Raw genomic sequence first — 16,720 nt, forward strand, 5'->3', positions numbered from 1 at the left:
GTCAGAGGCACAGTTTACTAATAGCATTTAGCAAGCTTTCACTAATGGATGAAGATCAGCCCGTTCATCAGATAGATGATCGCATATAGCGTCGTCAGTCAATATAAGATAAGCAACAGTGATAAGCGAATGCTCTTTAAATTCTCAGAATAAGGTATTGATTTCCAATAATGGAGCCTCATTTGCGTGTCCAACCCTGACGAAGCCTTTCAAGCTGCTTCCCCTGATAGTGGTTCGAAAGTCGCATTTCTCCGAACTCAAAAAGATGAGTGTTACGGAGCTTGGGTTGAGTGGCACGTGCCAGTTGTCTACCCGAGTAGGTTACGGTTAATCCAAAGTTCCTTTCACTATTGTCCAGCGGAACTATACACATGAGCATCTGATTCTTTAGTTTACATTAAAGTTGATATTGTATGCATCTACTTGTTTTGCAATACATGTAATTGCTGCGTCAACGGAAACAGGAGAGGTTACGAGGTAATGTGAAGCACTATGCAGGCAATTGGGCACTACAGGCGAGAAATGAAAAGCTCGGTACAAAATGTCCCGTAGAATGTCTTCGAGGAGCTCCAACGGATAGAAGAGATAGAGAACATACTTCATGAAGCGATGACAATTGACTTCGTCGAAAGAATCAAAGTGAAGGCTTATTATGGAGGCAGTACAAACACCGAGTAGATACGTAGGATCTAACAAAATCGTTTCGACAGACCGACGTGATGACATGAGCGTGATGGCACACTTAACATCATTATTTCGTAGGCGATCCTTTGCTCTAGGTTAAGAGTCTGGTTAATGATTATTATAAAGAGTCACTGTGTATTATGCATATTTAATTATTCTATTAATCTTTATTTATGAACGCGATTATACATCTATCCTCATTGTTTAAACAAATGGATTTGGTAGATTTCATTGATCTTCAACTGATTCTACCTGGTAGTTTACATGGGTTCTCGCCGTAGTTCTCGTCGGTACAATTTGTGTGGACACTTCCATAGCCCATAAGAAACGATTATTAAATGTTCCGGTCCTTCAGAACTATCGAAATGACTATCTTAAGTGTTGTTTGACAGCTTGTTTGCCCTGGCGATGATGATCGGCACAATAAAGCAGCAAGAATCGTTATCATCGCTCCTCAGTTTCCACTTGAAATCGTATTGTTGCTGTGTGAAAAAGTTAAATCGCCACGATGTAATGGTTCGTGAACTGTTTCATTTTTGCTTTAAGTTACATAAGAATCATTGGACACTTACCGGAATGTTTATCAATCCAATGGGAAAACTTTCGGTGTGCGTTTGTCGCCTACCGGATACCACCAGCTGTTTCGCACGCTTTATGACTTCAGGTCCAATTCCGTATAAGGGCAGCTCAATTAAACGATTGGGGTAAATCACAAACGCATCATAAATGAGCTTATCGGTAGAGAACTCTAACAAAACATTAAGATTAACAGAAACGGAATACATTCTGGCCGCGTATTAGCATACCTGGCGTAAAATCGAATGTTATGGTGACTTCCGATCCAATGTACACGGTGCACGCAGATCCTTCCCCAACTTCCGGGCATGATGTGATCGAAACATTGTTAATTGTACACTTATCTATGATTATTAGTTGAAGAAAAAACTATTACTAGATTCGCAAAGGATGAGAAATCCGTGCACTATCCACCTGTATCATGACATTTTCGGAAGTTTACTACTACGGCAAAAGTCATCTGTAGGCACAATGCTAGCAGCACGACGGACACGGACACCGTTTGGAGGCACATCATTTTTACAAAAACTAGACAACGGCGCTGTTGATGGTGAAAGGCTTCGCTAATGATTAAAGATCAGTCTCATCGATCATCAGTGATCAGCAGAGCAGTGAGGGTCGTCTGTCAATAAATGGGATGATAAGCGAACGGCCTCCAAATTCTCAGAATTAAATAAGGGAAACTGATTTGTATCTGTAACTAAGATTACCCTGGCGAAGCCTTTCAAGCGACTTTCTATGATTGTGGGGAGAAACTCATATTTCCACGAACTTCATAAGATGATAGTGACTTGGCCGGAAGGGTTTAACTGAACACTATATGTTATTAAAGAGGACTTGGCGGCTATTCCCAGCAATAGTCGATAGCATGCTTGTACGTTCTGGTAGGAGATAACACACCGAACTTCATAATTTTCGTAAAAAGAAATGAGTCGATACAGCTGTTTCATTTGCTTTGCAACTAGTTCTACTAATTTATTAAATCACATTGACCAATTACTTTATACGTATGGTTCTAGCCGTTAACATGTGTGGGGACACTTTGGCGATCCATAAACCATGATCAGGTGTGATTGCGTTCATCCATCCATCGGAATCGCGAAGCTTAATCCTCGAGGTTAATCCTTTTGGAGATTTTGATCGGCACAGTAAAGCAACAGAAATCATCATTCTCGTTCGTCATCTTCCACGTGACTGCGTATCTTCCCTGTGGAATATGATTAAAACGTTATGATGCCCTCGCGAATGGTGATATACCATCGCCAGTCGTTAAATTAATCAGGTAAACCTTAGTCACTTACCGAAAGAAGCGACATTCCAACGTTAAAATTGTGGGTGTACGTTTGCGGATTACCTGATACCAGCGGACAATTCGTATATTTACAGGCTTCTTTATCCACGCCGTCGAAGATTTGGTAAAAACCTAATTGACGGGTTGTCAAAAACGCATAAATAGAGAGCTTATCGGCGGCGAATTCTAATTTGAAAAAGAATGGAATTAATAAACACGAAATACATTCTGACCATATTTTGGCATACTTGGTGTATAGTCGAATGTTATGCTAACATTCGATCCACTGTTGACGGTGCAGAAGTTTCCTTTCTCCGCTTCCGGACATGGTGTGATCGAAACCTTGTGAACGATACACTTTTCTGTGCTTATGAAATGGGAAGAATCAGTTATCGAACACTTTTCGAAGAATGAAAATTATTTACCCTCAACAGGACATTTCTCGAAGTCTACTACTTCGGCAGAAGCCGCATGGAAGCACAGTGCCAGCAGCACGACAGACAAAACCATTTGGAGGCACTTCATTTTCACTGAAACTAGACGTTGTCACTGTTGATGGTTAAAGCTTTCGCTAACTACTGAAGATCAACTTCACTGTTCATCAGATAGATGATCGCAGATAGCGTCGTCAGGCAACAGATGGGGTGATAAGCGATCGCCTACCAAATTCTCAGAATTGAATAAAGGAGTCTAGACAAAGGACTTTGGTTAATCACACAGTCAAGGAAAACAATCTTGCTGAGCATTTCGTAAACGCGGATGTACGGGGTGTAAATATACATAGTCCTTTGCGAAATTTCTTCGCAGACGATGTCACGGTCTTGGCACACAGCAAATTCATGGGATAACATCGTACTAGCTCATGGTGGCCATAACTGGCACACTAGATTGGTATAAACAGGATTTGGTAATGGTACTATCATCTAGAAAATAAGTTGTCGATGACGTTCGATCCACCACACCGCTTTCATATTTCAAATGATTGATGATTGTACAATTGTTTGCTCCAGGCTACACAATTGAATTAACATTGCTATCTCTGAAGGAGTGTAGGAGAATAAGCGTAGCCGGAGGTTCATAAAGCAGTGAGAAAAAGAAATACATTCGAGGCATTAACGTTAACAGGGACGATAAAGATTATTAGAGGAAAGCAACCGATGACAGCGCGTATGATAAAAAGGCAGAAGAATAGAGCCTGCAATAGTCCTCTGTACTCGTTCCAACTATGCAATAGCCGCATTACTGGTAGAAAATCAAGTCATTGAAGCATACTGTCAACCTTTTGCAATTGGTCCGTAGGCGGGAGATTGGGTCGAGCTTAGATTTTCCTCTTTTGTCATGGGGGTCAAGAATTTCTTTTATTCGGATAAAGGTGATACTGTACGTGCTGCAACAGTCACATGATGTGCAACATGGCCAGGGGTAGACTCCATCATGGGACAGCATTCCTGATACTAATACGACTATACTAAATGTTGTATACGACAATCGGGGTTGCCTGCCCCTGGACCCGATCCTTGGACCTACGGGACAAGGATCGCTCTACTAGTGATGCGTGCCGGGATCAGGGAGGATATATCGTTGTTCTAGCCTAGCAGCCTAGCCGACTAGTTGTGTGTCGTTCAGTTGATTGTATTTAAATCCTGTAATAAGTCTTTTATAATAAAGTTAAGTTTTTAGTTCTACAAGATATAACACTAAATACGGACATTTCCCTTGGTATTTTGTGAAAATCAACTCACAAATTCAACGTGGCGTACTTTCACACCTCATTTTTCGTGTAGCTTGTTGCCTCCAGTCTCCGAAACTAGAACGGAGATGAGTACTATGTGTTCAAGCAGAACAGTACACCAGAATTGGAGGAAATTTGGTCCAATTCTGGTTTCAGTACTACGTAAGCGACTTGTTAGACAAAACTCCCCGGAGTGTAAACAGCCAACTCCCCGGATTTCAATCCTATCGACTTTTTGTATGGTTCTGTATGATGTTGATTCTCAACGAGGCAAGGGCATCGATTTGAACCAGTTCTAGATAGTAATTCTCAAATCTCATAACTTCTCGGAATCGTGAAGTATTACGAAGTACGGGTATTTTATTTCTAAAAAGGTGTTGTATAAGTGCTATATAAACATAGATTCCAAAAGCAAAAAGTGGAAACAAAACATATCACTTTGTTTTTTAATCGCATTTTGAAAAAGTATTGGAGCTTATTGAAAAATTCCCTCTAGTTCAGAGCGAGCTGGGATCGTTTTTGTTGATCGCACGCGTCCACACTCTTTCTTTCCCATGCTGATATGCGGTATCAACAGGCTCCACCAATTCTTACGCACCGTTGACCTTCTGTACGAGTGGTGCGATGTGTGGGTTAAGGGTTTGTTAAATGTTTACTTAAGCGGGGGGCGCGATGGGGCACATGAGTGCGATAGTACACCGAGCTTCATCATTCTCTTGTGAACAGTTGGGCTGTTGCGATCGTTTTTATTGATATTCGATTCATTTCATCGTCTTATTACACGGTTGGGAGCATTAATAATAGGTGATGCTAGCTGTGTAAATGTGTGTAGACACTTTAAAGAAACATGATCAGGTGTAATTGAATGTTTCGGTACGCCCAACCAATCCATCGTCATCATCGTGAAGGGTAACTTAAGTAGCCTTCTTTTTCTTGGCGATGGTGATCGGCACAATGAAGCAGCAGGAGTCATTATTGTCGCTCGTTAGCTTCCACTTGACGTCGTAATATTGCTGTGGGGAGAAGTAAAATCGTCATGTTGACCTTCTAACCTTAGTTGGGTCTATATCAAACGAATATGAAGCCAGTGACACCTACCGGAGGATACTCTTTTTTGATGGTCAAATTGTAGGTATACCTTTGCCGGTTACCGGCTACTACCGGACAATTTGTACGTTCACAGGCTTCCTTATCCATTCCGACAAAGGGCAGATCTAAATTGGGCCTAGTCCAGGACACATCAGCGGTGAGGTTATGAGCAGCGAACTCTAGCAACACATTGAAAAAAAAACATGATTAATAAACTTGAATCAAACTCTGGTCCTATTTTAACCTACCGGGAGTAAAATCGAATGTTATGTTAACTTGCGATCTAGTGAGGAGGGTGCAGACATTTCCTTTCTCAGCTTCCGGACATGGGGTGATCGAGACCTCGTGAATTGTACACTTTTCTGTGGATTATCGAGTGGAAAAAAGCAGTTATCGTACACGTGCGGAAATATTGAGTATTATGATCACCATTCACCTTCACCAGGACATTTCTGGAAGTTTACCACTTCGGCAGACACCACATGGAGGCACAGCGCCAGCAGCACGACGGAGACAACCGTTTGGAGGCACTTCATTTTCACAGAACCTAGACGATGTCGCTGTTGCTGCTGAAAGCAATCGCTACCGACTAAAAATCAGCCTCGCCGAGGCGTTATTCTACCCGAACAGATAAGTTGTCTTTCCAATGAATGGACTGCGTTTTTGCTGGGCCATTATCAGCATCGAGCTGCAACGCAGGCAATAATCGCTTGCGTTTAATCTAATGAGATTTCTCGAGCAATGACGATGAAGATGTGTGTCGGGCAGCATCCAGCTCTATTCGGTGTATTTATAAGGTCAATGTTCCGACCATATCTCTACAGCAGGGAAGAGAGTTCAGGCCTTCGATTGCGTCTTCTTGCAAAATTGCTATTCTAACTCTGCAATACGCATGTGATATTAACCAACGCGAAAGTAGCAGCAAATCAAAAGGACGGTTGAAGGTTTGTTTCAAAGATTAATGAGATTTAATTTCGTAATTCTCTAGTCACTGGATGGGGCGATAAGCGAACGTCCACCAAATGCCTGACGTAAGCCAGGTTTCGATTGGCAATAGCACCACCACCCCCTTATTTTGCTTAATCTCTTGCACCGAGAACACTGTCACACGATGTCTAAAAAAAAAATACTTGTTTGCTTGTTTCAGTTCTTTGGCTCACGTCACTACGTACGATCACGCGGCTTAAACGATGCAGAGCGTCGTATCGCGACACAGCGATATTTGTGCCTCCTGGAGAATCCTCAGTCTCGGCCCGAGTGGTATGCCCATCTTCTGCAGCCTTTCCTCGCCCAGATACGGCAGCTCGATCATGCCGACGCGTTCACTCTCGAAGATGGGCGCATATTTCTGTGGACAGGAAATCATTGAGAAGTGAGTACAGGTATGTCCATGTCTGGAAGACTTTCATGTGACCCTCACCTCATAGCCGAGTTTTTTGAGAAACAGTTTCATCAGCGGTGGATCTTCGCCAAAAAATTTAGTCAACTTCTTCACACGCTTCGGGTTGGTCAGGTTGATCGGTTCGCGTGTGGATGCATTACCCGCATTACCACTACTGTTCAGCGGCAGGTTGTGCATCGATTGTGAGCGCAACAGTGCCAAATCGTTACGCAACTCCTCCAGTTCCTGTGAAACGAGGTGTTGCGAGCGCATCTCTGACGATAGGTGAGCAACGCTGCGTGCTAGCGTGACCACGTGTGATTCCAGTCGCTGGAAGCGTTTGTTGATGCCTTTGATATCACGCACCTTGCGACGTTCGTCTAATCTTCGCCGGTCACGAATTGGGCGGCCACTAATGGAACTGGACGGTAGCGAAGACATGCTGCCATGCCGTCGACGTCTATTCGCCCGTAGCGTTGACTCGTTGGTGGCCATACGATTACCTAACATTTTCAGTACCTCACTGTACATCGTCTCGAGACCCTCGAGCTGGTTACGGATTTGCTGTAAGCCACCGCCATCTGTTTCTGATTCCGATACCGACTGAGCACCGTCCCAGGGACCGCCGAGCAGGGATTCGAGATCTAGCGATCGGGTCGTGTTGGTGACGGAGGCAACGTCCGTATCTAGTCCAAACACTGTGTGAAAGAAGTGGGATATTAGATGGACCATTACAAGGTACTTCAAGTCTACACTACTTACAGTGCTTTTTCAGTGCGTTCTGCTCGTGCTTCTTGTTGCTGGAGAGCTTCAAATGGTTCATGTAGTTCTGTATTGTGTTGGGCGATGGTTGTCCCTTGGAGGGCCCGATTGGCTGTGGGTTTTTGCTTGCCCGATTATACGTATCAGTGCCGTACTCTTGCTTTTGCAGCTTGGCGGCGGTGTTGTTGGGCTTCGGCTGGAGATTGCTACTACTTTGCCCAGTACCGTGGTTGTATGCCTCATGCGGAGAGAGCGGTGGCAACGGTGGAGACATTGAGGAGGCACTCTCGGACATGGTACTCTCCGGACGGAGGTTCATAGACTTCATACCCGGTTCCAGAATGTTGCGCAACTCCACATCAACCACATCAATCTTGAAAAATGTAACACAACTTATTAAAACCTCAAAACTCCAACAAAATCTGCCGAAAGAAACACTTACCCATTCACCGTCTGATTTGACTTTGCTCTTCTCCATCACCGCATCAGCACTGGCGGTGGCCATAGAAGAGCTACCGCGCCCAGAATCGATGTTGGACGAATGGTTCCCATTTTTATCGTACGGGCCCGCATCGTGCGACTCCCCGGTAGATATGTTCACCGACGATCCACTGTTAATGTCCACCGAAATGGTGTGCTTTTGCAGTCCGGCCTCACCCTGATGGTGATGGTGGTGGTGATGATGTAGATGGCTTGAACTTTGATCCCCCACCGTCACGGTCGTATTGTAGGACGCCGATTGAATGTTGGAGCTGGAACCACCCTCCAATGCCGCCCGCTGTTTAGCATTATGAAGGGCCTGCTGGTACGACATGTGATGTTGCTGCTGTAGATGCTGTTGCTGCTGCTGCTGTTGAGCGTGATTGTGACGATAGTTTTGGATATAGGCAGGTTGTGGAGCGTTGGATCGGCCACTGTGCATCGCTGCAGCCTGACTTTGGCCGGCCCCGTTCGGCATGGACTGATTCGTCTGCCGACTAACACTGTGCTGCCGGAATCCACCATCATCGCTATCCGTACCGTCGACGGGGGCCGGCAACATACTGACCACGTGCTGCGCGTTACGGTTCGACTGTTCGCCGATATTGAGCTGCGGCTGTGAGAGGGCTTTCGAGGCGCTGAACCCTTCCGCCGGATCGGAGAACTTCTTGTGATAGTACAGCGGGGAGTTGCTTTGGCTGCTGGACGGCCACACGTTTAGGTTAGACTGCGCCTGCAGCAGGTTGTTGTCGGACGCCGAGCTGTACATGTACGATCCGCTCTGATTATTGCCGCCGTGTTGCTGTTGGTGCTGCTGACCGCTTGATTGCCCCGGCTCCAAGTTCGACTGATGACCGTGCAGCATTGAGGTTACGTTGTTCAGCTCATCGCTTTGTTCGTTGGCGTCCTTTTTAAACTTGGATGAGATCAGGTCCTTCAGCGTATGGTAGGTCTTGGTGACGGATTTCTTCACCGTGGTAGAATCTTTTTCCCGCTGGGCGAAGCTTCCATCCCGATCGGCCAGTGCGGTCACATCTTCCGGAAAGCGTACGATCGTGCGTGGCATCGACCCAGACACAGCCGAATGTATAACGTCCATTTGTGGTTGGTTCTTGGGAGGGGGAGAGATACACATTGGGAAGCAATTAGTAAGGTCATTGTTATTCTGAATGCGTACCTTATCGCGATCACTCACCCATGCCTGTGTTTGTTTCACCGGCAGATCGGGCCCTATTGCAGAGGTGGCAGAACGGTTCAACAGTGCCGGAATACTGTTGTTTCGGTTATCCTGCATTAGTGGGATTTTGGAGGAATTTTTGTTTGACGACAGTATCAGTTCCCGTTCGATCTGAAAGAGCAAGATGATAGGTTGTTTAGTTGTGACTCCAATACGAGTAGCGCTTCGGGTGACACCTACCGGAAACTTGGAGGAATGTGTTCGGAGCGGCGTGTTCAGTACATGTGCCTCCGTCGATGCCGTCCCCGGTATGCTGGAGTGATGTTCGTGCTGCATACCGTACGCACCGAGCGGTTGTGGCGGCATTCTGTACGGTGGATTCATGCAATTCGCTAGCGCGTTCAGTCTTTCGGGTGAAAAATAGTGCGCCTCAATCGCTGCTACACGAAGAAAACGACAGTGGAGAAAGAAGGGTAAAGAAGAGAAGCGCGATTAAAAGCACGTTTAAAAATAAGGGAACCGAAAATGACGAGATGGGCTCTGTGTGTATGTGTCTGTGCCGATTCCATGGGAGCGAACGGTGCGTGAGAATTTGCGATACGCGCCGCCCGTGCGCCACTACTACGGAGCGAAGTACGGTACGTGTGCCACACCAGCCAAAAAGGTTAAAGACTGTTGACGATGGTTTGCGATTTAAAGATCATCAAGCAGTTTTTTTTTGTGGTTACAACTACCATTGGCTGCCACATGGCTGTGGTTATGGTGACTGCTATGATGATGGTTACGATGTCCCCGCTGATTTTTTATCTGCCTTAACGTTTTAACGCGCATCTTGCTTCCAGTACGCGCTGTTTAACGCACGATCGGAAATTACTAGCCACGGGAATCACGATAACAACACACGGGGTACACACTGGGAGCACAGCCCCAAAACGAGCTTAGCAGCTTTCCGGCCCAAAGAGGAGACGAGAACCAGCCATTCCTGTGGCTGTCGGAATTCCACGACATCCAATTACGCGGGTGAGCTAATTTCGAATAAATTTTCGTGCGAACGACGACGCCGGGCGCTATTAATCACTCGGATTCAACTGATTCGTCGAGGCCCAGACAATCATAATTGTGCCTGGGAATAAACGCGATGCCACTTTCGAACGCACTGATTTGAGTATCTTTTTTCGTTGTTGTTGCTGATGGAACGATCTTTGCTTCAGGTGGAGTCGATCAACAAAGTTCGATCGTTTAGGTACGTTGGAATTGCGGCTAAGCTGAGATCTCCCGCACTTTCGATACTGCTTCCAATGAAGCAACAACCCGTGTGTTGTTGCCTCGGTCGGAGTTCGTACTGCAATAGCCCGTCCCGTCACGTGAACGGCCACGGTCACTGCAAGATGCCACGGCAATTGTGACGAAGGGTAAGTTAGGGCGCTGGCTGTTCCACTACAGTTGATCTCATCCCCTCATTCGGCCAAGAACTTCGGCGATGAAACATGGGGTACGCGAGCTGGCAAAGGAACCCTTTTCCAACGAGGGAAGCAACAACAAACAACCCACTCACTCGCTTCTACCCAACCCAACACCACCGTACCGCCACCCTGTTTCGCTTCAAACAATTGATTTAAATTTCACATTCCAGTGATTTTGATGTGGCAAAGTTATTAAACAGAAGCAGCCCCCGTGGCATCTTCATTCGGCAGGGAACACGGCGGAACCCGAAGAACTGCCGGCCGCACCAAGCGAGAAGCGAAAGGCGATGGTGGGATTAATAGGACGACGAACCGGAGCCGGAGCCGGGGCGAGTAAGTACGTATGCGAACCGTTCCCAGCATTGTACGTGGTTCCTCGCTTTCCCCACTACTCCCCACACCTCCGGACACACCGCTGATAATTATGTAGCCCCGGTTTCGTTTCCTGCCAGCGCTGTGCTCCCGAGCTGCTTGGTGTGGGTGAGAGCGATCGTTTCGCCAGAGATCTCCGACCCAGACGGCAGGAGCACGATTCGTTCAGGGTGTAGTGTGCAAATATGAAGACGTTCACGGTTGGGGCTTTTTTTTCTGTTGTTGCTGTTCTGCGGTTAGTCTGTTTTGTCGGGAATATTCGTCTTCTGCCTGCGACGAATAGAAGGGGAGTCCACAGTTAACCACAGTTCACATCCGGTATGCATAATCCCAGGGTCACCGGATTCGGGTCGTGGAGGTTACTTCTTTTCACTTCCAACACCTGGTCTCGGTACACCGATAGAATTGAACTTTAATCACCAAACTTCGATCACCCCGATAACAGAGAACCGGGGGTTAATAAACCAATATCACATCGGATCACACCGTAACGGCCGTCAGCTGCCATACAAAAGGCACTTTGGAAGCGCGCATAAGGAATACATTGACGGGTCGCAACTCCGCACTGTTTCCACTTTAAGGCACAACACAATCTTCGCACGCGGATGGTTCCGTCACGCAGTGTTGAGTTTGGTTAACGGCTCTCCCCCCTGGTTCGTCTGTTGTTTCTTCTGTTCCAACTTCTTGCACACCAGTTGGCACGGGTGAAGACACTTTGATCGGTTCTCGATGTAGCAAACACCATCAGAAACACAGAGAGCACTACGTTAGGATTCCGGGTATTCGGGAACTTATTTGTAACTACTAGAATAACGGCCATTATACCCCATATGTCACGTTCACGTTGGCACACTGACGGTGCAGGCGGTGGCGAGAAAGTCGAACAGTGGAGTCGCCACGTTCAGACAGCGTTCCCGGGCGTTGTACGGACGGTACAAAGAAGAAAAAAAAAAAGGATGGCGGCACTCCACCTAAACTAGGCTGCAGGTTTCACAAAGCGATCTCGAGACACAGCGCAACCAAACCTGAACACGTTTCCCGTTCATCCCGATCTCGATCGGTCGATAGGTGCACGGCAAATGTAGCGCCTGAACCTGCTCGGGGATTAGAACTTGCTGGCTTGCAGGCAGCAGGCAGCAGGGCTTGATATTACGGGCGCAGAAATGGACGCAACAGGTTTTTTTTGTGTGCGCGTTTTTTTTTCTTCTCTTCTCTCCGCTCACCAACGCGCTTCTCTTTCTCTGTTTTGCGCACGCGGACGCGCGAGCGAGACGGAATGAAGGCATCTCGGAACCAGGTGTAACGGTGTTTCCTTCGGTCGGGGTATGTGGCCGGTGTGTTGGTGAGCGCTGGTCCGTCCGGTGTGTTTGTGTTGGTGCGGCATGTTTTATGCTTGTTTATGCTGGCACGCGTGAAACATGAATGGCAGCGAGCAGGAGGCAGGTTGGGTTTCGGGGCTGTAAAGACACTACCACCTGCAAGGAGGCTCCTCGGGATGCGAGGTTTACGGACCACGGTTGCTTTTTAACAGCTTGTAACGCCACTCAAAACACAGGGTTGATTATGATTATTTCACCAAGATGCTTACCACTGATATCTGCAAGATCTTCGGTGATCACGGAAATGAGTTTGTGCCACGGTTAAATGATTCAAGGAACGACAGACCAGAGCAACCGTCTGTGGCTGCCTGCACATGAGTCAGACCAGGTGGAGGTTAAGAATGAAACGATACTTTTACACCAGTCACTCGCACACGTTACGCACCTAGACCAGGTGTTGGGTCGTGGGCAATAAAACCCGCAAAGTAGAATGGTGTGTTTGTGCCGTCGCGAAGAAAAGACCGCGATCGCGGATTCTTCGCCCCCAAACGATTGTGCGTGTGTGTGTGAGTGAGTGTGGCGTATAGTGTAAGAAAGAAACACAACATCCATGAAGCATAAAACATGGTCTGTTCATTGAAAAAGACTGTACGCGAGACGCGTGAAAAGCATATCCCAGTACGAACACGAACTCGAATATGAAGATATGGGATGAGTACCGTTTCATCGCAACCAGCTCGTTTGCGCCTTTGCATCATTTGCAGCAGCAACAGGTTTGTTTGCCCGTTCGACATGGATTGAGTACACGAGTACGATCGTCTAGCCCAGATTCTTTAATTCGTTCCGGGGCGTCCATTGATGAATGGTGTTTATTTATCTTGCCAGGCGCTAAAAGACGATCAGCAAAACAAAAAAAAAAAAAACATATGCGAATAATAAGCAATTAGTTCGGAAATTTGATAGAAAATTCTCTTGCACTTGTATTTAAATTGTTACTAATTTGTTTTAATCGCACAACGGAATTGCGGTTGATTGCTCCACATGGAATTACTATCTTAATTCTAATATTTCGAGCGTTAAATTTGGCATATGGGAGGGATATTAGGGGAATATTTTGTTTATCTGAGAATAATCTAAACAAAGTTTGATAACGTTATCATTTAGACTTGCAACTTTCCCCGTGAAAACTTTAAGGTAATTCCTTTTGACGCTTTGTTGGAGCTGTAGGCATCCAGTTGGAGTGAAGGACTTCTATAAGGCCAGTATCTCAGTGTCTGCTCTATGTAGTCGATCGGAGATCTTCTCAAATTTGAAGAGAGCCCAGAATATCAGAAAGAAGTACTGTGTTTGTCACTCGACAATAGACATCATCGTAACGTACATCAGAAAGGAATGAAGGAGTTCTAAATGGCCAGAAACTTCGTGTCTGCCGGATATAGTCGACAGTCGATCGGGGATCTACAATATCTTCTTAAATTTGAAGAAAGTCCAGAGTATCAAAAAGAAGTCCTGTGTTGGTCACTCAAAAATAACAGTCATTGTAACGTACATCAGAATTCATAGATGAGTTTTAAGCAGGATCTCTTCGTTACGCTGTGTAATGAAGATTGGAGGATTTCATGAAAACTCCTTTCTTCTTCTTATTCTTCTTCTTCTTCTTCTTCCTTTTCTTCTTCTTCTTCTTTATCGGCACAACAACTCTGAACAGGTCTAGGCCTGACATTTCTGTATTTCTTTGACTTTATTTACCCGTAACTGGATAGTCAGTCCTGCGTACGGGGAATTGGTCCCGATGGGATTTTGGTCCGGTCCGTTTCGTGTGGAGACCGGCGCCGCTACCATTACACCATCGAGCCGCCCGTAAAATCCATCCTTTTGCAGGGGTTTTTTTCCATAATACATCCAAAATAAGGTTTTGTTTTCGAGAAACTCAAACCCTTTTTAGGGCACTCAGATACGATTGACATGTTTTTTTTTTAACAATACTTCAAACATAATTGATTTGAACCTGGAGCTGACAATTGCTTTTTTGTCCGTCTGATAGGGCGTTGCAGCATTTCTCTAAAAATCTTGTTAAACATGGGCTGATCATGTCATGATAATGACACCGAACGACCCAACCCGTAAAGTCTTCTAATGCCCCCTACATGGACAGAGGAGGCGTGTTAGGCTTAAATTGAGATATTCCATCTCATGGCGATGGCGTTGATGCGTCCTGTAATAACCTTGGGCAAATGCATCCATGCTAATAAAGGCCTTGTGTTTCGGAACTAGGTATAGGAAAAATTTCCACATAAACCCTCTCTTGGACCAATTATCAGAATCAAGGACTTCACCTAGCTAGTTGGTCGTTATGTTATAAAACCGCATGCCCTAGAATATCTTTAGGACAAGAAGTAGAAATCGAATAAGATATGAATTAATTTCACCCTGTCATTTGTTCTGTGGGGCATATTGTTATTTCCGTTTTTTAATCTTTCGCAGATATTTAACTTTTGCTAAATACGCCATATTTCATACTAATTGCCATATTGTTCAGACTCATTAAAGAAACAGCAAACATTTGATTTATCTAATAATTGTTGCGATTTAAAATCATGCCCCCTTGTTACATCTCCGAACACCGCGCCAAATCGATTACGCACAGGTTTTATTGGCAACTATCGCCCCCAAAACATTCAACCTAACCTTTCTTTCCGACCCAAGGCAGGGTGAGTGAAATGGTTTAAGAGTTGCTTATCACCACTGGTCACTTTTTGGCGGAATCGATGCGCACAATTAAAGCGCAACGGCGTGACAGTTGTATAAAGAAGATTTACAGCGTTCCGCTCTTCGATGACCAATCGGTGGCCGAAAGTGGGATACCGAAACGGTGGACAGCCATACGGAGGTCGCCAGGTATAAAAACTACCGGACGTAACCAGCACCAGCATCAGTTCACTTTCAACACTCTCCAGCGTGGTAATAGAGCCGGTGTGACTTTTCAAAAACAACGCAACCCGTGCAAACTGACCCGGGTGTTTTTCGCCGTCTAGCTTCTTCGATAGCAAACTAAAAACGAACACAACCCGCGCAGGCAATGGCTGGTGAAATGGTAAGTATTTCGTTCCGGCTTCTTGATCACCACGATGCTGTGTTTTTGGCGAGATATAAACCAAATGTTATCAAACCGCCGCACGCTTTCTACGTCCTTTCGCGATATTTTCCCTTTCACTCATTGGTTTATTAATCGTTGTGGTTTGTTACTGGCAGGTAGTGGCAGCTTGTCTATTCGCATTGTTACTTGTGGTACCGGGATTGGATGGATCCTACCGAAGTGCTCCCGGACAGGAGAATGTGTTCCCACATGCGCTAACAAATGTTCATTCTCTAGAAGAAAGAGGTCAATTTAAAGCGTCTCAGGAATACAATGAGCATCACCATGTCGCACAGTATCACCAATCGGAGGTCGCTCAGCCTCATCATCCGCATCAATTGTATCGCCCAGTGCAGTCCGAACAGCAGCAGCATCATTTCCAACCGCATCAGCAGTACCTAGTTCAGTCTACGTACAATGTTGGATCTCACCAAGAGCACCCGATTGCCCAATCTCACCCTCAGCAGAGTAAACAACGCCATACGGCACTGCCGTACAACAATCAGCGTTTACACGTGAAGGTCGATCACGCGGCAGCATCGCATGGTTTCGCCCATCCCATTGATCCGGCGGCGCAACATCTGCGACAGCAGCTGGCCCAAGAACCGAAGAAGGACTACCGTGCACTGATCCCGAAAAGCATCGCTCCGAAGCTTAACCCACTGCACCATTCCTTTCATCAGAAGCGTAACTTTGTGCCGCTGCATCACATCACGCGACAGGTGCCACTACCGGCGGCAAAGCCGATCCAACCGCAACATCACTCCAGCGGACAATCTCAGCCTGTTCAGGCTGCACTTGCCGCTCCACCACCGAAACACATTTCCGGATAATGGTGCCGATAGCGTTTGTTAAATAAAGTATTTATTATGAAACTACAGAAGAGATGATTTAATATAACATAAATGAATCAGTACGCCAACCGATACATGAAGTTAATTAAAAAGATTAAATGGCCATCACGGGGTGGTGTGTTAAATGAAGTGCGCAGTTAAAATTTAAAATTAAAAATTATTTGCCGCTCTGTTATTTTTCAAAACTTTGTTGGAAAGGAAAGTGATGTAAGCATGTGTGAATATTTTATCATCACCAAGTTAGATAACAAATCTAAAAATATCTTGTAACATAATGGTATTACGAGAACTACATGTTTAAATTACCGTAGAGTCGTAATGACATCACTGAAATGCCATTCTCAAGCTGAATTATTTTTTGTTAGATGATGACGTAATATAAAAAAAGAAATGTACTCAGTTGG

The 16,720-nt window shown here is 45.6% G+C and overlaps 3 protein-coding genes across 3 annotated transcripts; 1 reads left to right on the forward strand and 2 right to left on the reverse strand.

Moving 5' to 3' along the window:
* Positions 1-5,197: 5,197 nt before the first annotated feature.
* Positions 5,198-5,908, reverse strand: LOC128707486 (ecdysteroid-regulated 16 kDa protein-like). The gene is made up of 4 exons (XM_053802439.1): positions 5,809-5,908; positions 5,621-5,740; positions 5,382-5,551; positions 5,198-5,296 (listed from the first exon to the last, which is right to left on the reverse strand). Exons 1-4 carry the CDS (start codon positions 5,906-5,908, stop codon positions 5,198-5,200), a joined length of 489 nt encoding a protein of 162 aa, XP_053658414.1.
* A 572-nt stretch (positions 5,909-6,480) lies between these two features.
* Positions 6,481-10,003, reverse strand: LOC128708346 (uncharacterized). Its single transcript, XM_053803320.1, has 7 exons — positions 9,907-10,003; positions 9,413-9,612; positions 9,191-9,343; positions 7,958-9,106; positions 7,516-7,888; positions 6,793-7,451; positions 6,481-6,720 (listed from the first exon to the last, which is right to left on the reverse strand). The coding sequence occupies exons 1-7, from the start codon at positions 10,001-10,003 to the stop codon at positions 6,556-6,558; spliced, it is 2,796 nt and encodes a 931-aa protein (XP_053659295.1). The 3' UTR covers positions 6,481-6,555.
* Positions 10,004-15,405: 5,402 nt separating this feature from the next.
* On the forward strand, positions 15,406-16,295 carry LOC128709266 (histidine-rich glycoprotein-like). Its single transcript, XM_053804254.1, has 2 exons — positions 15,406-15,424; positions 15,583-16,295. The coding sequence occupies exons 1-2, from the start codon at positions 15,406-15,408 to the stop codon at positions 16,293-16,295; spliced, it is 732 nt and encodes a 243-aa protein (XP_053660229.1).
* Positions 16,296-16,720: the final 425 nt, after the last annotated feature.

The sequence above is a fragment of the Anopheles marshallii genome, chromosome 2, assembly GCF_943734725.1.
Source record: "Anopheles marshallii chromosome 2, idAnoMarsDA_429_01, whole genome shotgun sequence".
In the NCBI taxonomy this organism is placed as follows: Eukaryota; Metazoa; Arthropoda; class Insecta; order Diptera; family Culicidae; genus Anopheles; species Anopheles marshallii.

Bases quoted from the DNA above. Each gene is read 5' to 3' on its own strand.
- LOC128707486 (XM_053802439.1), bottom strand. From the start codon at position 5,908: ATGAAGTGCCTCCAAACGGTTGTCTCCGTCGTGCTGCTGGCGCTGTGC. The intron at 5,741-5,808 runs GTGAATGGTGAT...CCACTCGATAAT, and splicing joins CCAGAAATGTCCTGGTGAAG to CCACAGAAAAGTGTACAATT. The intron at 5,297-5,381 runs GTAGGTGTCACT...TTCTCCCCACAG, and splicing joins TCAAAAAAGAGTATCCTCCG to CAATATTACGACGTCAAGTG.
- LOC128708346 (XM_053803320.1), bottom strand. From the start codon at position 10,003: ATGCGCGTTAAAACGTTAAGGCAGATAAAAAATCAGCGGGGACATCGT. The intron at 7,889-7,957 runs GTAAGTGTTTCT...ACATTTTTCAAG, and splicing joins TCAAATCAGACGGTGAATGG to ATTGATGTGGTTGATGTGGA. The intron at 6,721-6,792 runs GTGAGGGTCACA...TCCTGTCCACAG, and splicing joins TCAAAAAACTCGGCTATGAG to AAATATGCGCCCATCTTCGA.